The sequence below is a fragment of the Heptranchias perlo genome, chromosome 41 (assembly GCF_035084215.1).
Source record: "Heptranchias perlo isolate sHepPer1 chromosome 41, sHepPer1.hap1, whole genome shotgun sequence".
Taxonomy (NCBI): domain Eukaryota; kingdom Metazoa; phylum Chordata; class Chondrichthyes; order Hexanchiformes; family Hexanchidae; genus Heptranchias; species Heptranchias perlo.
The window spans coordinates 8,551,353-8,572,660 of NC_090365.1; the positions used below are offsets into that span (position 1 = coordinate 8,551,353).

Sequence of the window (21,308 nt, forward strand, 5' to 3'; positions counted from 1 at the left end):
CGCTACCCCCTCTGCTTTTTTTCCATTTCACTGCTCCACCTTTTTTTAAAAAATCATCAGATATATCTAATTCAAAACGGTGTTTAACTGCAGGGCAGAGCAACGCAAGGACCCCGCTTGCAGAGCGAGTGAAGGCGGCCAAACGACGGGCGCGCGCTGCGCGCGCTCACAACCCCAACCGGGAAAAGCGCGAGCGGCCAGAGAGAGCGAGAAATAGTGAAGTTCTGATTGGAGGATCAGCGAGCGGGAGTCGGGGGGAGGAGCTGAGCGTTCAAACCCCAACGGGAAAAGCGCGAGCGGCCGGAGAGGGCGGGAAAAAGTGAGGCTCTGATTGGAGGATCAGCGAGCGGGAGTCGGGGGGAGGAGCTGAGCGTTCAAACCCCAACGGGAAAAGCGCGAGCGGCCGGAGAGGGCGGGAAAAAGTGAAGCTCTGATTGGAGGATCAGCGAGCGGGAGTCGGGGGGAGGAGCTGAGCGTTCAAACCCCAACGGGAAAAGCGCGAGCGGCCGGAGAGGGCGGGAAAAAGTGAAGCTCTGATTGGAGGATCAGCGAGCTGGAGGGGGGGTGGTGGGGGAGAGGCGTGCATGGACGTCAAGAGCGCGAGGTAAGAAGCGCTGGCGGTCGGGAGGAGGTGTGGAGACGGCAGGACGCCTCAGAGCCGCGGGAAAGACCGGCCTTGGAAGGTGAGAACGCTGCGAATTCAGCTGTCGAGGTTTCGGGGGCCACGCGGGACAATTTTCCGATTGCCAGTCCGCCTCTTGAGGGGAAGTCCGCCGGCTGGGTGAAATTTTCACGGGCCGAATCCCCAGTGAAGTCCGGTGTTGTAGCTTCCCCAGGTTGGCACCTTATTTCCAGGTATGCCTCAGGTGCATGTTCTTCCGCACGCCTCATTGAACCAGCGTTGGTCATCTGTCTCCTCCAATTCTGGCCTCATCCCTGATTTTCTTCGCTCCACCATTTGCGGCCGTGCCTTTGGCCGTCTAGGCCCTAAGCTCTGGAATTCTCTCCCTAAACCTCTCCACCTCTCTCTCCTCCTTTAAGACGCTCCTGAAAACCTACCTCTTTGACCGAGCTTTTGGTCACCTGTCCTAATATCTCCTTATGTGGCTAGGTGTCAAACATTTGATAACGCTCCTGTGAAGCACCTTGGGCATTTTACTACGTTAAAGGTGCTATATAAATTCAAGTATTTGTTGTTGTTGATGATAAATGGTGAAGTGAGGAATATGGCCAGCCATGAGGTTACAGATTGTGGTGGAATACAATTCTGCTGCTGCCGATGGCCCAGAGAGACTCATGCACGTCCAGTCTTGAGGTGCGAGATCTCTTCTTAATCTGTTCCACTTAGCACGGTGGTAGTGCCACACGACACGATGGAGGGTGCCCGCAGTGTGAAGAGGGGACTTGGTCTCCACAAGGACTGCAGTGGTCACTCCTACCAATACTGCCATGGACAGATGCATCTGCAACAGATAGATTGGTGAGGATGAGGTCAAGTAGGTTAATCCCTCGTGTTGGTTCTCTCACTGCCTCAAGCCCAGCCTGGCAGCTATGTCTTTTGGGACTTGGTCACCTCGGTCAATGGAGGTACGGATCGCTCACTGATAGTGAAGTACGAGTCGTTCGCTGATAGCGAGATACCAGTCGCTCGCTGATAATGGGGTACGAGATGCTCGCTGATAGTGAGGTATGAGTCATTCGCTGATAGTGAGGTACCAGTTGTTTGCTGATGTTGATGTATGAGTTGCTCGTGATAGTGAGGTACGAGTCGCTCGCTGATAGTGAGGTACGAGTCGCTCGCTGATAGTGAAGTACGAGTCGCCTCACGATAGTGAGGTACGACTCTCACACTGATAGTGAGGTACCAATCGCTTGCTGATAGCGAGGTACGAGTCGCTCGCTGATAGTGAGGTACGAGTCGCTCGCTGATAGTGAGGTATGAGTCGCTCGCTGATAGTGAAGTACGAGTCGCCTCACGATAGTGAGGTACGACTCTCACACTGATAGTGAGGTACCAATCGCTTGCTGATAGCGAGGTACGAGTCACACACTGATAGTGAGGCACTAGTCGCTCGCTGATAGTGAGGTACAACCGGCGCACTGATAGTGAGGTTCCAGTCACACTGGTAGTAAGGTACGAGCCGCAGACTGACAGCGATGTTTCAGTCATGCTGATAGTGTGGTTCCATTCGCGGTTAGTGAGTTATGAGTCGCACACTGATAGTGAGGTTCCTGTCATGCACTAATAGTGAGGTACGAGTCACACACACACTGATAGTGAGGTACAAGTCGCAAACTGCTAGTGAGGTTCCAGCCATGTACTGAGAGTGAGGTACGATTCGCACACTGCCTGGTGGGTAATGCATCATTTATTGCACTGATTCGAATGCAGGTGCACTTTCTTTTACAAGTTCAGATTTTCAAATGATTTGCTGAACAGCAGAGCACAGGGGCTTGGACTGACCAGGGACACCTCTCTGTGACTGACTTTTGCAGATGTTTTGGAATAATCAATTGCACTGTTCTCTTCCCCTTTTCCTTCTCCTCTCCTGATGACGAAGATTAACACGGTACAATGTGCCGGGGTTATCTCCACAGCCAGTAAGAGGGGACTCAGGTTATCATCACGGATCAATTTTTTCAGCTTGAAGCAAATCCCCCCCATTACCCAGTGTGAGACATTTCTAATCACAAATTTATTCAGAATAAAGTATTTTATTAAATAGAGAGATTGGATTCGGATTAAGCTCGAGACTCAGCGCAAGTATCCTTCAGTCTGTGTGCCCGATATCAGCAACTCTGGGGCACAAGGGATCGATCAGTGGAATCTTTTACAAAGTGGAAGCAGCCCAGTAACAGTGCCTGTTGGAGCCTACTGCCGGAATGCTGAGGGAGAATTTGCGAGTTAAATGCCTGAAGCCCTATTTCCTCTTCAGCCCTGCCCGTTGTGAAGGTTCATTTCTCTTTATTTTATATTCCGTATCTGGGTAGAAACCAAAAACCTGAAAAGAACATTTTTTAATTAAAATTATTTTTATATTACGCTAGCCGCCCTTCCGTGGTCAGGACTGCATTGGACCAGGGCAGGGCGTGCAGACGTAATTCACTCCCCGTTTTAAAATGTGACATTCTGTCCTAATCTTTGTATTCCCATTATAAATTCCTATGTCCACATTTATAATGGATACCACCTATGTAAACTTGTCACGGATGCAAAACAGGTGGTATTGGATGGGCCGCCCGATATACAGCTGGCTAATTTTTCAGTTGTTGGGGTGTATGATGGGCAGCCCATCCACCATCGCCTGATTTGTGCCCCCACCCAAAGTTGAATTTCACCCCCACTATAATCTCACCCTCTTGCCAGAGCTGCAGCGCCGCCACTGGCAGGAGGGTGTAATTACAGCGTGACAAGTTTACATAGGCAGTTCCATTTATAAATGTGGACATAGGAATTTATAATTGAAAAAAGTTAACAAGAATTGCATGCAGACAAAGACTTTTAATACATTATAGATTTTTGATGCTTTATTTCATACATAAAGAGCACCTTTTTTTTAAATACATATTTTTCCCCAATCTTAACCCCACTTCTCTCTCAGTTACTAACTTTTGAGGGGGTGCGGTTCTCGTGAGCATCAGTTAGCCTCCGATACCTCATCCAAGTGGTCATGTTTCAAGTCTGACCAAGACAGTAAGTGTCGGCAGGATATTGGATCATGAAGGGCATCGCAGCTGAGCCTGTCCTGAGATATTATTCACACACATGCACTTCCCAGCAGGAGTCACTGGATAGGGATAAGGAGCAGGAACCCTGGCTGATTTTCTCCTCTCTAATCTATGACACTGAGGCCAACTATTGAATCCCTGCCATTTGCCTGATGAGATCAGCTAACCTTTTGGAGCTTGGATACAGTAAGAACAGTGACACGTCATTATTATAAAATATTGCACCAAGTGACAGCACAAACCTTAAAGATAAAAGAAGCAGGAGGCTTCAGAGCGGTGAGCCGAGGGGTTGTGTCATTCCCATGTGTTTCATTTCTACTGAATGCTTCCTGTTAACGTTAACTTTGATTCCATTTATATTTACTCAGTGCTGAAACTTTGTCAGTGTTTGTTAGGAAGAATGATCACCCCTGTACCCTAAACCCCACCATTTAACCTACCACCCTACAATTCCCACCCTGTACCCTAAACCACCTCGATCTAAACCCACCACCCAACTCCCAAACTGTACCCTAAACCCACCACTCTCCAATTCCCATCCTGTACCCTAAACCACTTCTACCAAAACACACTACCCTAACCCCCCTCAATCTAAACCCACCACCCTACAATTCCTACCCTGAACCTTTCCAAGCCTCCCAACCCCTCAGTCTAAATCCCAACTTCATTCCCTCATAAGTGACATCACTGATTTCCCCGGGATCACACAAGGTCACATGGTATAGATGTGGAGCAGTGACCAGCTCGGTTACTGGAGGGACAGGGGACTGAGTCCACATTAAACCAGGTTTACTTCATGTGAAGGGGATTGTCTTCAGTACTCGGGACAGGGTGCAAATCCAACACGGTCACAAGTTGTCTCTTAAAGGACTGTATGTCCAGTCCCTGTGCTCTGATTGGTGGGTGGTTAAGACTTTCATTTATAAATATTAATTGCATTGTTGCGTCCAGTTGTTGCCCTGTGCTGTGCTCCAGGCTCAGTTCTGGCGCTTCTGCTGTTATTCTGCTTTGGGTTTGGAGCCCGGGAGCTTCGCCTGGATTCTGCAATGAGAAGGAAGAGAAAGTGATTGAAGAGAGATGGAGATTGTTCTGTACAAAAACCAGCTTCCTCCAGGTAAAAAAGTTAGTTTATACAAGTTCCTTAAATCTACCCAAGAGAATGTGTAGGGCTGGAGTGGTTGTAACGTTTGGGGCTGGAGTGGGTGTGTGGATGTGTGTGTGTTCAGTGTGCCCGAGTGGTGTGTATGTGTCAGTCAGTGTCAGCTATTTACAGACTATATTAACGACCTGGATGAAGGGACCGAGTGTAATGCATCCAAGTTTGCTGACGATACAAAGCTAGGTGGGAAAGTTAGCTGTGAGGAGGATACAAAGATTCTGCAAAGGGATTATAGACAGGTTAAATGAGTGGGCAAGAAGGTGGCCGATGGAATATAATGTGGGGAAATGTGAGGCCATTCACTTTGGTAGGAAGAATAGAAAAGCAGAATATTCTTTAAATGGTGAGAAAGTATTAAATGTTGGTGTCCAGAGAATCTTGGGTGTCCTGGTACAAGAAACACAAAGTTAGCATGCAGATACAGCAAGCAGTTAGGATGGCAAATGGCATGTTGGCCTTTATTGAAGGGGGTTAGAGTACAAGAGTAAGGAAGTCTTACAACAGTTGTACAGGGCTTGGTGAGACCTCACCTGGAATACTGTGTACAGTTTTGGTCTCCTTATCTAAGGAAGGATATACTTGACTTAGAGGTGGTGCAACGAAGGTTCACTAGATTAATTCCTGAGATGAAAGGCTTGTCCTATGAGGAGAGATGGAGTAGAATGGGCCTATACTCTCTGGAGTTTAGAAGAATGAGAGGTGATCTCATTGAAACATATAGGATTCTGAGAGGGCTTGACAAGGCAAAGGCTGAGAGGTTGTTGCCCCTGGCTGGAGAGTCTAGAACTAGAGCGCACAGCCGCAGGATAAGGGGTCAGGCATTTAAGACGAAGGTGAGGAGGAATTTCGTCACTCAGAGGATTGTGGATCTTTGGAATTCTCTACCCTAGAGGGCTGTAGATGCTGAGTCGTTGAATATATTCAAGGCTGAGATACATTGATTTTTGGACTCTAGGGGAATCAAGGGATATGGGGATCGGGCAGGAAAGTGGAGTTGAGGTCGAAGATCAGCAGTGATCTTATTGAATGGCGGAACTGGCTCGAAGGGTCGTTTGGCCTACTGTTGCTCCTATTTCTTATGTTCAGTGTGCGTGAGTGTTCAGCGTGAATCCTCCAGGTTTTTGTGGCTGTTGCCGGTGTTAATGCTCTGCCCAACTTCAGACAGACCCCCTCCCCTCGGAATAACTGTGGATCAGCGGGTCAGAGACTCGAAGTCACGGGCCTCATCCTGTTTTCCTCTGCTTTGCACCCAGGAGATAATCGTGTCCCAGGCCCAAAGACGATGAAAATTGGTCCCACGCTCTCTCTCTCGCACACACACTTGCATTCACATTCACACACAAACAAACTCATGCTCACATATCCATACTCACCCACATCCCTCATACATATACTTAAACTCCCCATACTCGCATTCACACTCACAATCACGTACACTCACACGCACAAAATCTTCCTGCTGGGCCCATGATGTGATCTTGAAGTGATATATACAATAGTTTACTTGTGCCGTTACTGTGGTTATCATGATATGCCCCCAGTTGCAGACATTCGTGCTACAGTATGACTTGAGTGGAATTACATCAAACCCCCCCCACATCCCACTCATCCTCACCCCCCCATTGATATTAGCCAAACCCAATGAATGGAAACGTACTTTGCTGTGAAGTCCTTGATCTGACCTCTCACTAGCCCCAGGTATTGGTTGATCTGCGCCTGAAGGGAAATTGAAAAAGAAATGAGTGAGATAACAGGTTAGTGGGGTGGGTTAGGATGGTCCCATCACACGGAGAGCTCTGCCTCCCCCTCCCCCCCAGTGCAGGCTGGCACCTGAATCAGTGCCACACACACGCAATGAAGTTGGTTTGCGGGAAACGGGGCACTGACATACAGTAAATGGGGGAGGGGAAGAGGGTTTCGTTACAAACAGCAGTAGGAGGGTCCCCTGAGGCGGGGATCTGCTGGAGTGGAAGTTCCACCCCCACTGGCCTATCTCCTGCTGGCTCTCAGCGTGCTGCATTGACGATCAAACGATTGCTTTCCCTCCAATTCCCCTCCCCCAAGGCACTGTGGGTGCTGCATGCCCTCTTCTACCACATCTTAAGTGGCCATTCTTTTGAGTCTCGGCAGTGACTGTCAGCAGTCTAATTGACTGTGGGGACACAACAGCTGAGCCTGACCCTGTCCTCACCCAAATACACACACACACACACACTCACTTTCCAGCAGGGGGCACTGGAGAGCGGTCAACAACTGGAACCCTGGCCGATTTTTCTCTCGGCACCGAGGACAACTCCTGCCCCGGCCAAGATCAGACCGGAACCCAGGATTTTGCTGGTCTGCATGGCTCAGGCTGGTGAATTTGCTCAACAGCAAGTGTGTGAATCTTTACACCGTCTCGGCTTTACAAAAACGGGGAAGTGGCTCTAATACTAACCTTGTGTTTCCGGTACACCAAGGGAACGATGAAGACTGCGACCACCACTGAAAGCACAAGAAAGAAACAATCAACATGCAGAGCATTAAAAAGGAGCAAAGCGTCAAGTTACATCTGAACCGTTTCAGTAATTAAATGGGGTTCCAGGTCACAGTATGTGAGATCAGCTACATTAATGTGAGATTAGGTAACTCAGCACTAGCCAGGAATGAAGCTTGGGCCCTTCCAGCTCTGTGTGGCTCAGTTCCACACAGATTCTCAGAGAGAAAGCAAAAACAGTTGGGTGGGACCCTTTAGCAAGCTGGAGATAAAGTTGAAAATCTACCACTCTACCACCCAGGTGCAAGTGTGTCCATCACTGAGCCAGTTACAATTCTAGGGCTGCTCCAGCTGTGATACTTTGAACTTCAGGATAAATCTGCAGGGATTCGCCTGCTTGTCCACTGTAACCCAATCTTTAGGCTGGTTTTCCAAGGTTTCTACGGCTCTTCCGCCAAAGTTATGGCGGATGATTGAGACCCCTAGGGAGTGTTCACTGAGAGCCACAGAGAAGCCTGGAGACGTATTGTCAATTGTGATCTGTCTGTACGGGTTTAATAACTGTGACACCCATGACTTGCACCTTACCCAGAATGGTGAGGGTGAGTCCGTTAAACAGGGCTCCGATGTACGTCATCAGCCACAGCAGCACTCCGAACTGGAAGAGAGAGACAGCTTGAGCACCCATTCTTCACAACACCCCCCCTCAGAATCACACAGCACAGAAGGAGGCCATTCGGCCCATCATGCCTGTGCCAGCTCTTTGAAAGAGTTACCCAATCAGTCCCACTCCACTGCCCTTTCCCCATTGCCCTGCAAATGTTTCCATTCCAAATATTTATCCAATTCCCTTTTGAAAGTTACTGTTGAATCTGCTTCCACTGCCTTTTCAGGTAGTGCATTCCAGATTATAACAACTCGCTGCGTAAAAAAAATTCTCCTCATCTCCCCCCTGGTTCTTTTACCAATTACCTTAAATCTGTATCCTGCCAGATGGAAACAGTTTCGTTCTATCTACTCTTATCAAAACCCCTTAATAATTTTGAACACTTCCATTAAATCTCCCCCTTAACCTTCTCTGCTCTAAGGCAAACAATCCCAGCTTCTCTAGTCTCTCCACATAACTGAAGTCCCAAGTGGGGTGCTTTGAGCCAGGAACTATAAATCACAGTTTTTGATCATTCAAAATAAAAACAAAATTCTGGAAATACACAGCTGGGCTGTCAGATTTTCAGAGAAAATAAAACAGTTTAACACTTTGGGTGGGACCCTTCAGCAAGCCGGAGCTAGGGTGGTAGATTACCACCCGGGTGCAAGCATCGTTTGGGCAGAGAGGAAGCTCCAGCAGGGGAGGGACTGTATGTCGCTAACAGAACTCGCCTGATCTGCTTTCCTCTTAAATTAGTGGGAGAAGGGCGGGGGTTTGTGTGATGTGGTTAGTTTGTTGGCACCAGTACACTGATGGTAAAAACACACTGATGTCAATAAACTTTAATATTGTGTTATCTCCTTAATTCATCCCATCAAATTGCTCTCACTCCCAGTGCCTGACCCACCAGTACTGTACCCTAGTGTTACATAGTCACAGACCTCTACCCACAGGTACTGCACCCCAGTGTTATACAGTCACAGACCTGTATCCACCAGTATTGTACCCCAGAGTTATACACTTACAGACCTGTACCCACCAGCAAATTTGTAGAAGTGTTTTAGAAATCATTCAAATTGAACTAGGAACAGCCAGAAGAGATTGATATGAAAATTCCTCACCCCTCCAACTGTGACAATGCACTGAAAAGCTAGAGGTGGCTCTGACTAACAAAAGCGTGCTAGTGGGAGGTGTGTCTCTGACACACTGGCAGTATGGCTATGTTATCTGATCGGTGTAATATAAACCCCGCTTTCACTAGCCACCCAGCAGCAGCTGTTTGTCTCGTTGCTCACAGTGCCACACCCCACAGTCTGATTCCACCCTTTAAACCCATTCCCAAATCTCTCAGCTTTCACCTTCAGTGAATCCAGCAGGTCTTCGACGAGGAAGAGCCGGCGGAGGTGTGTGATAGCGCTGGTTAGGTAGAGCACCAATGTTTCAGAGTATTTTCGTAACTGTTCCTGGGACAGGTTAATGTCCAAATCAAGATAGACCCTGTGGAGAGAGGGAGAGAGGTGAGTGAGGGAAGAAAGAGTGAGAAGGGGAGAGGGGTGAGTGAGGGGAGAGCGAAAGTGGGAGGTGAGCCAGGAGAGAGAAAGGTGATTGAGGGGAGAAAGGTGAGTGAGGAGAGAGAAAGAAAAAGAGAAATATCTGCTTGAGAAGAAAGCCCGCTATTACTGTATGAAAATTAATAGCATTTGAGCTCTCCGCCCTGGCTCATTGTGTCCCACAGAACCCTGTACTGAGCCATAAAGATGAGAAGACCCCAGGTTTGATCCTAGGTCTGTGCTGAGTTAGCTGAAATTGGCTGTGCAGCCCTCCAGAGTCAAATAGCCTGCAAACACTGGGCTCATGCATGAAGAATAACCTCTCAGGCGAAGTACTGGAGGGTCCCAGTGAGTCTGCAGCATAGTAGAAGCCAGGCTTTCAGGGCCAGGAGAGAAATGGGGCGGGGGGGGGGGGGGGGTGGTGGGGGGATTTGGGAACTAAGGATCCAAGTAGATCACAGCCTCTTGGACTGAGCCTCGGTCGGGTTTGATAATCCATTGTAAACATTTTATAAAATAAGCACAACATCTCAACAAATATTAAAATATTAACCAAACATCTGTCCCAGTTTAAGAGTGAATTGAACTTAATGGTGTCTGCCCCCGGCAACCTACAGCTCAGAGCAAGTGCGAGCAGCTGTCGCTTGGTACTCACTGGAATGGGTGGACCTCCTGTGTTTTGTAGATCAGATGTAAGCCAGATGTGTAAAGTCGGAGGCTGATGGTGACGGAGAGGACAGACAGTGTCAGGTATGCCAGTACACTGATACCGCTGAACTGGGTGAGGGAGAACAAGATGAGGACAATGGCACCAAACAGGGTGCCCGTCTTCTTCACATCCTCCCAATAGAGCAGGTCGATCACTGCGGGAAAACGAGAGAAATAGAATGAGGAGAGAAAGGGAAAGAAAAGCTGGCATTTGTTCAGCACAAGTCACCAAAAGAAGTTTAACACAATGAGCTATAGTCTCCTTGCCATAACTGTTCCTGGTTAACATCCAAATCAAGATGGAGCCGGTGTAGATAAATGTTGTTTAAAAAAAATTTGTTCCCGAGATATGGGTGTCACTGGCAAGGCCAGCATTTATTGCCCATCCCTAGTTGCCCTTGAGAAGGTGGTGGTGAGCAGCTGCAGTCCATGCGGCGATGGTGTCAGATAGGGCGAACCAGGATTTTGACTCAGTGACGATGAAGGAACGGTGATATATGTCCAAGTCAGGATGGTGTGTGACTTGGAAGGGAATTTGGAGGTGATGGTGTTCCCATGCACCTGCTGCCTTTGTTCTAGGTGATAGAGGTCATGGGTTTGGGAATTGTCTTACATAGATCAATACACAGGGACAGTGACATCTAGACCTTGGGATATTCTCCACACAATTTCTGCCAGGGATAAAACTGGGAGTTTTACAACAGCCTGAACATTGACAGTGTCTAAAATTCCCGGCAGGGGAGTCTGTCCAATCAACTGCAGTCAGAACAAAACTTTCCGCACGACTGCAGCCAACTTTGTGATTCCCGCAATCTATCCTCACGGATTCAGGATCCCATTGGCAGCCCCCAGTTCTGGTGCTGCTGGCAACCCCCAATCAGGGCACTGGGCTCGGGAACCAGCATAGGCTACTCAGTGAGAGTCGGCGTCTGTGAGTCCCATATCCCAGCAAGAACCAGTGCCCATGAGATGCTCTAGCCGATTGAGATGCAGTACCAGTGGGACCCAACCTCCCACGAGAAGCAGCACCCTCAGGGGAGGGCAGTCAGTGTCTGTAAGACACGTCCTCCAGCAGAAGGTTTCAGGAAAGGATGAACAATTATTTACAGAAAAAAATGGCAGGGGGAAGGTTTTCAAAGTGTAAATCGTGTTAATATGACTATATTGTTGTGTTACAAGTAATGGGCACCTATGAAAAACCTGCTTGTAAATATAAATGTTACAAATATTTGTAAAAGATAGAGTGCAGGCCAGCTGCTGTTTGAGGCAAGAGTATAAAATGAAGCCGTACGCAAGTGGGAGTCTGCGCCCATGGAACCCGTACCCCAAGGAGATTCAGTGCCTGTGGAATCTGCACCCCAGGGGTAGTCAGTGCCCGTGGAACCCATACTTCAGGAAGAGTCAGTGCCTGTGGAACCCGTAACCCAAGGAGAGTCAGTGCCTGTGGAACCTGTACCCCAATGAGAGTCATTCCCATGGAACCCATACCCAAGTGGGAGTCAGTACCATGGAAACCATACCCAAGTGGGAGTCAGTACCCATGGAACCTGTACCCCAGAGTGTTAGTGCCAGTGGGAACTGTCCCCAGGGAGAAGCAGCACCCTCGGGAGGGCAACTGGTGACCGCAAGACCCGTCCCCCAGCAGAAAGTCAATGCTCTCAGGAAAGGATGAACAATTAATTATTGGCAGATAAAAAAATTGGCAGGGGGGATCCTTTTCATAGTGTAATTGTGTCTGGCGTCCGGTGCCAATTTGTAGCTGATTGATTTCTTTCAAAGTTATAGAAGAATTGCCATTAAAATGAAGAAAATGCACAGGACACAGACTTGAAGGATCCAACGCAAGCAGAGATCCGTCCATGTGCTTCAACAGCCCCTGAACCACACAAACCAGCACCTTCAGGAGCTGCGTTTAAACCGTTGAGATTCAGCACTTGTCACCTCCCAGGGGACGGATGGTAGGAGTCCGAGCATTCCCTGGTGCTATGATTAGCCTGTTCAGTGAGGGGATAGGAAGGAGCAGCTGGGGATCCTGTGCTGCTGCGACAGCTGATCGGATCGAATTGCAAAAAAAAGGTTTGACGAGGTCGTCGGGCCGGCACAGAGAGGAAAAAGGAATTACTTAAAGCAAAAACAAATTCAACAACAATTAACAAATGTACCCGAATCAGTTAACGTGAGAAACACATGGCCAAACCGAGTAAATATGAGACACCTGACACTCTTCTCCTCAGCGCTTGTCAGAGTCTAATTCTGACTGCAAGCTGTCACGTAACCTCCACGCTGTGGAAAGCTCGTGTTTTGCAAACGTTGACCGCCTGTATTCCCCCACAAACCTGCTACAGAACCACATATTGCTTCTCGCTGTGGTCATGTAGCTGCACTGAGAGGAAGAGTAAGATCTAACCTTTCCATCCCATCTTCAGCTCCTCTCCTTTCTCCTGTTGCTGGGAGAACCTTCAGAAGACACACAGCACCTGCTGCTGGGTCCGGCGGACAGCAGTCTGTGCTGGGACTGCCCGTCCCCAGCCACGCCTCAGCACTCATTAACCCTTGGCGGTCTGCGCCTTAGTAGCCTGCTGTGGCAGCCAAGAATAGACAGAGGAGACTCCCACCCTGACTATTAAAGAAAGAACGTGCATGTGTATAGCACTTTTCATGATCTCAGGATGTCCCAAAGCAGTTTACAACTAATGAAGAACTTTTGAAGTGTTGTCACTGCTGTAATGTAGGAAAGGTGGCAGCTAATTTGTGCACAGCAAACTCCCACAAACAGCAATGTGATAATGACCAGATAATCTGTTTTAGTGATATTGGTTGAGGGATAAATGTTGGCCAGGACATCAGGGGGAACTCCCTTGTTCTTCATCAAATAGTGCCGTGGGATCTTTTACACCCACCTGAGAGGGCAGACTGGGCCTCAGTTTAACATCTCATCTAAAAGGCAGCACCTCTAACAGTGCAGTGTTCCCTCAGTTCTGCACTGGGAGTGTCAACCTGGATTATGTGCTCAAATCTCTGGAGTGGGGCTTAAACCCACAACCTTATGTCTCAGAGGCGAGAGTGGTGCCCACTGAGCCATGGCTGACAGGTGACATCCTAAAGCCCAGAATGTACTTTCACTGACTATCTACCCTCCTCTCCTGAAGGTGCTGCCTCCTCCCAAGGTTTCATTCCATGGCATTAGCAGCGCTCTGGTACTTTACAAAGGGTTTAGTGAACAGGTGAACACAAGTAAACAGGCAGGCTGAATGGAGAGAAAACGGGAACGGACTTTCTGACTTAACACACCCTTAAAAAAACATGTTAACAGGAATTAGCCAGGAGAAAGTTTTCCTGCTAAGGCCATATAAAAGGCCCACCACAGGAAGCCGTGCTAACTACAAAAGGCGAGGAGCTTGGTTCAAACATTTTCCCAGGGCAAGTGATCAGCAGTTGCTAGGAGTATTTTATATGTTGTAAAAGGTTTGAATTTTAATTCTCCAGCACATTCTTCAAGTGGTCTGCACAAGACTGGATTGAAATATTCACGTAACTCGCTGCAAACATATAAATCAGGAGAAAGACTTCCCTTGAAAATAGAAAATACATTTATTTAATTATGAGACATCGCTCCACCAGGCCGCAGTTACCCTGATACAGCCCAATTTCCAACAGACTGCAGTTAAACTGGTTACAGCCCAATCTCCACCAGACTGCAGTTAACTCAGTTACAGCCCAATCTCCACCAGACTGCAGTTAACCCAGTTACAGCCCAATCTCCACCAGACTGCAGTTAACCCAGTTACAGCCCAATCTCCACCAGACTGCAGTTAACCCAGTTACAGCCCAATCTCCACCAGACTGCAGTTAACTCAGTTACAGCCCAATCTCCACCAGACTGCAGTTGCCTTGGTTACAGCCCAATCTCCACCAGACTGCAGTTACCTCAGTTACAGCCCAATCTCCACCAGACTGCAGTTGCCTTGGTTACAGCCCAATCTCCACCAGACTGCAGTTGCCTTGGTTACAGCCCAATCTCCACCAGACTGCAGTTACCTCAGTTACAGCCCAATCTCTCCCAGGCTGCAGTTACCCTGATTACAGCTCAATCTCCACCAGGCCACAGTTACCCCAGTTACAGCCCAATCTCCCCCAGGCCACAGTTACCATGGTCACAGGGGCTGTCCTATTCATTGTTGGTCGATTTCCAGTTTAGCGTTGGTGCAGAATTACTGCAGCAGCATAAACCAGGAGCCCAGAATAAAATAAACATTAATCGTGATTTACATCAGGTTTACTTAATGTCACCAAACCAGAGACAGCGCAGGGCTGATGCGTAGGCGTGTGGCACTTACCGACCCTGAGCAGAACCCTTCACAATGCTTAAAGTGCTCCTTCTTAACTACAGGCATATCATCTCTATATCTTTATTTTTTCCACTCTCTTTCTCCTGCTCTCTCTTTTCTTTTTCTCCCTTCCCTTGGTGTCTACATTTCTTTCTCCCTCTTTCATTTTCTCCTTCTCCTTCTTTCCTGCCTCCTCCTCTCTTTTCCTCTCTCCACATCTCTCTCCTCTATTTTTCTCTCTCCATTTTATTCTATTTTTATTCCCCTCGCAGTCTTCTTCTCTTCACCCTCATTCTCCTTCTCACAATCTCTTGTCTCTCTCTATCCATTGTTTTCATCCTCTATCTTTCTCTCATCACTTCTACTTTCTGTATTTCTCATTTTGTTCCTCATTCTGTCTTTTTCTCTATTTCTGCCATCTTCTCTTCTTTCCCTCTTTCATTTTTTCTCTATTTGCTTCATCATTCGCACTCCCCCTCTGCCAATCTCGCTCCATTTTCTCTTTCTCTCATTGTCTCTGTTCTCCTTTCTCCCTCTCTCTCTCTCTCTCTCTCTCTCTCTCTCTACTTCTCTTTCTTTCACCTTCTCCGACTCTTGTTTTTTCTCCCTTGCTCGTCCCTTCTCTCTCCTGTTTCTCCATCTCATTTTTTTCTGTTACTCACCCTCTTTCTCATTCCCTCTTCTCTCCATCTTTCTCCCTTTTTCTCCCTATTCCTTTATTTCTCCCTCTCACTCTTTTTCTCCCTTGCAGACTCTTTCATTTTTCTCATTTTTGTTCCCTCTTTTTCTCATTCTTCATTTCTATTCCTCCTCTTTCTACATTTCATGCTCCATTTTTCCCTTTCTCTCTCACTATTTCTCTTTCTGCATCTCTCTCATTCTCTTTTTCTGCCTCTTTCTCATCTTGTTATCCCACTGTCATCTCTCTTTCTATCTGTCTCTATTTCCCTTTTGCCCCTTTCTTTTGCCACTCCATCCACTTCTCGCATTCTTTCTCTTTCTCACTTTATATCTTCCTTCTCTATCCTCTCTCATTCCATCCATTCGCCTTTCTCTTTTTCTCTGTTTTTCCCTCTTTTTCTCCCTGTCACTCTCTTTCCCTCATTCCATCTCTCTTGCTCTCTTTGTCTCACCCTTTCCCTTTCTGTATCAGCACTTTCACTGTCTGTGGGGCTATGGATCGGTGCCGGACAGCACATGGCAACAGGTTTTGGAGCATTCTGTTGCTTGATGCCCTAAGACTGTGTGTGTTCCACAGACATTGATTGTTGGCAAATGAGGAGTGAGGCAGGGAGGAGGCCAATCCCTGGCCCACAGTGAGGAGTGAGGCAGGGAGGAGGCCAATCCCCAGCCCACAGTGAGGAGTGAGGCAGGGAGGAGGTCAATCCCCGGCCCACAGTGAGGAGTGAGGCAGGGAGGAGGCCAATCCCCAGCCCACAGTGAGGAGTGAGGCAGGGAGGAGGTCAATCCCCGGCCCACAGTGAGGAGTGAGGCAGGGAGGAGGCCAATCCCCAGCCCACAGTGAGGAGTGAGGCAGGGAGGAGGCCAATCCCCGGCCCACAGTGAGGAGTGAGGCAGGGAGGAGGCCAATCCCCGGCCCACAGTGAGGAGTGAGGCAGGGAGGAGGCCAATCCCCGGCCCACAGTGCGGAGTGAGGCAGGGAGGAGGCCAATCCCCGGCCCACAGTGAGGAGTGAGGCAGGGTCAAGAGACAAGTCACTGGTATTTGGCTTTCTGTAAACCTGAAGGAAAAAAGCAATGAAGCAGGTGGCAAAAAATGAATTTAGACAATTGATCTTGGGAGACACTTGCAGATCAACCCGTCTTTTTCTGTATTTGGCTTTATCCAGACCTCTGTTTCGATCTCTGTTCCCTCTCCATTGATTGCTTTCACCTGATCTCACTCTGCCTATGTGTCTCTTTGTCTCCATTTCTCCTCTGCCTCTGCCTGACTCTGTCTCACAAACATCCTGTTGCAGCCTCTTACCTATTGCTGTATATTTTCCTGTCTCTTCCTCCCTGTTTATTTAAATTGCTGGTTTACCAACATGCTCTCTCTCTTTTTGTTCTCTCTCCCTTTGTCTCTTTCTCTTTGTCTCCCACCCTTTCTCTTTCTGTCTCTCTCTCCCTTTGTCTCTCTCACCCACCCTTTCTCCCTTTGTCTCTCTCTTTGCCTTTGTCATTCACCCTACTCTCCATCTCTCTCCCTTTGTCTCCCACCCTCTGTTTGTCTTCCTTTGTCTCTAACTCTTTGTTTCTCTCTTTGTCTCTGCCTTGACACTCCCTTGTCTCTCTCTCTCTCTTTCTTTGTCTCTCTTTATCTCCTATCTTTGTCTCTGCCTGTCTGTCTCACTCTTTGTCTCTCCTTTTCTGTCTTTCTCTCTCCACAATCTGCTGACAGCATTTAACAAGATATTTGACACAATGTGAAGCAAACATCGCTCAATACCCTTTTCTTTGCAGAGGACAGAGTTCCACACACTCTCCATCCCTGGGCACTCGGACCTGACCTCCATCACAAGCCTCTCTCGGGTACTGTAGCTGAAGCCTGGGTCCTCCGCCTGGGTGGGTGGTAAAGCAGGTCCCGCCCGATGCTACGATGGGGCCGGGAGGGACCAGCCAGCTTTGTAAATGCTGCAGTATCCTCCACAACCAATCAGATCACAGATGGACTGTTGCCCAGCAACACCCTTCTTCGAGCAGTGTAACCCTTTCAGTGCCAAGGCCCTTACAGCTACCCAGTGTAACCCTTTCAGTGCCACAGCCCTTACAGCAACCCAATATAACCCATTCAGTGCTAGGACCCTTACAGCAACCCAGCGTAACCCTTTCAGTGCCAGGACCCTTACAGCAATCCACTATTTCCCATTCAGTGCAAGGTCCATTGCAGCTACCCAGCTTAACCCTTTTGGTATCGTCCCTATTGGAATTTTTAAGAGTAAACATTCTTTCAAGATAAACTACAGGTATGTTTCTGCCTCTGTCTTTCAGGGCCAAACATCAGTTGTGTGGACACTTTTCTTTCACTGTAATGAATGGGGGAACACCCTGCTGTTACTGCACCGCCTGAGAGAAACACTGTCTGTTTCCCGACTGTACGCAGTGTGTAGCAGGATCTGGACTGTTTCCCAACTGTACGCAGTGTGTAACAGGATCTGGACTGTTTCCCGACTGTATGTAGTGTGTAGCGGGATCCGAACTGTTTCCCAACTGTACGCAGTGTGTAACAGGATCTGGACTGATCCCGACTGTACGCAGTGTGTAGCCGGATCCGGACTATTTCCCGACTGTACACTGTGTGTAGTGGGGTCCGGACTGTACACAGTGTGTAGCAGGATCAAAACTGTTTCCCGACTGTATGCAGTATGTAGCGGGATCCAGATTTTCCCAAGTGTACGCAGCATGTAGCAGGATCCGGACTGTTTCACAACAGTACACAGTGTGTAGTAGGGTCCGGACTGTACACAGTGTGTAGCAGGATCAAAACTGTTTCCCAACTGTACACTGTATGTAGCGGGATCCGGACTTACCCGACTGTATGTGATGTGGAGAGGCATAGTGGTTTGGGGGAGGGCATTTTAGAGCTTACTGCCTAGGCACCTGAAGGCTCGGCCGCCAATGGTGGTGCGATGGAAAGCGAGGATGCACAAGAGGCCAGAATTAGAGGAGCGCAGAGATCTCGGAGGGTTGTAGGGCTGGAGGAGGTTACAGAGGTAGGGAAGGGCAAGGCCATGGAGGGATTTGAACACAAGATTGAGAATTTTAAATTTGATGCGTTGTCGGACCAAGAGCCAATGTAGATCAGTGAGCACGGGGTCATGGGTGAACGGGACTTGGTGCAAGTTAGGATACGGGCAGCAGGGTTTTGGATGTGCTGAAGTTTACGAAGGGTGGAAGTTGAGAGGCTGGCCGGGAAAACATTGGAATAGTTGAGTCTGGAGATAACAAAGGTAGTGTGGAATGGGCGGACACATGGCAGATGAAATTTAATGCAGAGAAACATTTTGGCAGGAAGAACGAAGAGAGGCAATATAAACTAAATAGTATAATTCTAAAGGGGGTGCAAGAAAAGAGAGTCTTGGGGGTATATGTACACAAATCTTTGAAAGTGGCAGGACAGGTTGAGAAAGCAGTTAAAAAAGCATACGGGATACTGGGCTTTATAAATAGAGACATAGAGTAGAAAAGCAAGGAAGTTATGTTAAACCTTTATAAAACACCGGTTCGGCCACAACTGGAGTATTGTGTCCAATTCTGGGCACCGCACTTTAGGAAGGATGTGAAGGCCTTCGAGAGGGTGCAGAAAAGATTTACTAGAATGGTTCCAGGGTTGAGGGACTTAAATTACTGGAGAAGCTGGGGTTGTTCTCCTTAGAGCAGAGAAGGTTGAGAGGGGATTTGATAGAAGTGTTCAAAACATGAAGGGTTTAGGTAAAGTAAATAAAGAGAAACTGTTCCCATTGGCGGAAGGGTCGAGAACCAGAGGATGTAGATTTAAGGTGATTGGCAAAAGAACCAAAGGCGACATGAGGAAAAACTATTTTACGTAGCGATTAGTTATGATCCGGAATGCACTGCCTGAAAGGGTGGTGGAAGCAAATTCAATCGTGGCTTTCAAAAAGGAATTGGATAAATATTAGAAGAGAAAAAATTTGCAAGGCTATGGGGAAAGAGCAGGGGAATGGGACCAACTGGATTGCTCTTACAAAGAGCCAGCACAGGCTCGATGGGCCGAGTGGCCTCCTTCTGTGCTGTAACGATTCTATGATTCTAGTGCTCCTTGTTCCCGGGGTAATATTTGCTCTTCAGGCACTGTCTGATATACTTGCTCACTCCTGCTGGGATTCAGATCACTGGGCACTAATGTTTGTTGGTGTACAGTGTTTGATGGGACAGTGTAGAGGGAGCTTTACTCTGTATCTAACCCGTGCTGTACCTGCCCTGGGAGTGTTTGATGGGACAGTGTAGAGGGAGCTTTACTCTGTATCTAACCCGTGCTGTTCCTGCCCTGGGAGAGTTTGATGGGACAGTGTAGAGGGAGCTTTACTCTGTATCTAACCCGTGCTGTTCCTGCCCTGGGAGTGTTTGATGGGTCAGTGTAGAGGGAGCTTTACTCTGTATCTAACCCGTGCTGTTCCTGCCCTGGGAGTGTTTGATGGGACAGTGTAGAGGGAGCTTTACTCTGTATCTAACCCGTGCTGTTCCTGCCCTGGGAGTGTTTGATGGGACAGTGTAGAGGGAGCTTTACTCTGTATCTAACCCGTGCTGTTCCTGCCCTGGGAGTGTTTGATGGGTCAGTGTAGAGGGGGTGGAGCAGGACCGACTCCTCACTTCCGTGTCTCACTCTCCGTGCCCCTCCCCCTCCCCCCTCACAATTACCTGCGGGTTGAAGGTGCTGGTGGTGATGCTGTTCTCTCTGTAAAAACAGAAACTGATGATTACAACACAAACAGCAGTGGAGCTGCCCATGAGACCACATTGCATCAACTGTGACTATCTCATTGAATGTGAAAGAATCACCAGGGATTCTATGATTCTAGTGCTCCTTGTTCCCGGGGTAATATTTGCTCTTCAGGCACTGTCTGATATACTTGCTCACTCCTGCTGGGATTCAGATCACTGGGCACTAATGTTTGTTGGTGTACAGTGTCTGATGGGACAGTGTAGAGGGAGCTTTACTCTGTATCTAACCCGTGCTGTACCTGCCCTGGGAGTGTTTGATGGGAGAGTGTAGAGGGAGCTTTACTCTGTATCTAACCCATACTGTACCTGCCTTGGGAGTTTTTGATGGGACAGTGTAGAGGGAGCTTTACTCTGTATCTAACCCGTGCTGTACCTGCCCTGGGAGTTTTTGATGGGACAGTGTAGAGGGAGCTTTACTCTGTATCTAACCCATGCTGTCCCTGCCCTGGGATTGGCTTTACCTGAATGGTCTACTGCCTCCAAGCCCTGTGTTTTGAGACAATCCGATTGGTCCAAGGCACTGGGTTGCTGTGGTGACTGCCAGTTCTCTGCCCGTGTCCCATCATCCGTCACCTCCTGAGTTTCGTAACCGCCTGGCGCAGTGACCAGGGTGAGTGAGTGTTGGCAGTCAGTGGCATTATTTGTGTAAACACAGCAGTCACATCTTCCTGGCAATACGGCATCCACAGTGACTACCCCTCCTGTGGGCCCCGCAGTGCCCATCGTACCAGCGCCTCCTGCTGCCTCCATCACCTCCATCTCACCCGCCATTCCTTGGTCTTCTGTAAGTGAAGTGAACAGTTATCATCATGAGATTCTCACCCACAGTGAGACTGGGACATAACAGCTCCCAGTAGGAGGCACATGTGCGCGTGGATTCGTGTACAAGAGAGCGAGTGTGCAAGCCTGCACATGCACGTGTGAGTGACTGTGTGTGATTGCTTGATTGAGTGAGAGTGAGCGAGCGAGTTTGTGGGACTGAGTGTATGACTGTGCCAGAGTGAGTGAGATTGAATGAGTAAGTGTGTGTATGTGACGGTTGATTGTGTGCAGTAGTGCTTCGCTGTGTCGTGCACTTCACACCCATGGCCCCCGTGACAAGTGAGTAACCTGCATAGAAAGTTCAATAACCAGAGAAAGGATGGAACTGTGAAATTGGAGGAACATCACAGACAGGGAGAGAGAGAGATCCTGTGTGGGTGTGCGTGGGGAGGTATTTTCTATCACATTGTGAGTGGGACTGTGGG

The 21,308-nt window shown here is 48.4% G+C and overlaps 2 protein-coding genes across 2 annotated transcripts in view; both read right to left on the reverse strand.

Moving 5' to 3' along the window:
• Window positions 1-3,510: 3,510 nt before the first annotated feature.
• LOC137306019 (reticulon-1-A-like) lies at window positions 3,511-12,813 on the reverse strand. Its single transcript, XM_067975035.1, has 7 exons — window positions 12,679-12,813; window positions 10,219-10,426; window positions 9,372-9,510; window positions 7,953-8,022; window positions 7,326-7,372; window positions 6,546-6,604; window positions 3,511-4,770 (listed from the first exon to the last, which is right to left on the reverse strand). The coding sequence occupies exons 1-7, from the start codon at window positions 12,689-12,691 to the stop codon at window positions 4,728-4,730; spliced, it is 579 nt and encodes a 192-aa protein (XP_067831136.1). The 5' UTR covers window positions 12,692-12,813; the 3' UTR covers window positions 3,511-4,727.
• Window positions 12,814-16,314: 3,501 nt separating this feature from the next.
• LOC137305869 (uncharacterized) overlaps window positions 16,315-21,308 on the reverse strand; it is a 64,479-nt gene continuing 59,485 nt past the window's right edge. Inside the window, exons 5-6 of the mRNA XM_067974805.1 lie at window positions 20,523-20,843; window positions 16,315-16,340 (exon numbers count right to left, since the gene is read on the reverse strand). Coding sequence (XP_067830906.1) covers window positions 16,315-16,340; window positions 20,523-20,843 — 347 coding nt within the window. The remainder of the gene's footprint in view (window positions 16,341-20,522; window positions 20,844-21,308) is intronic.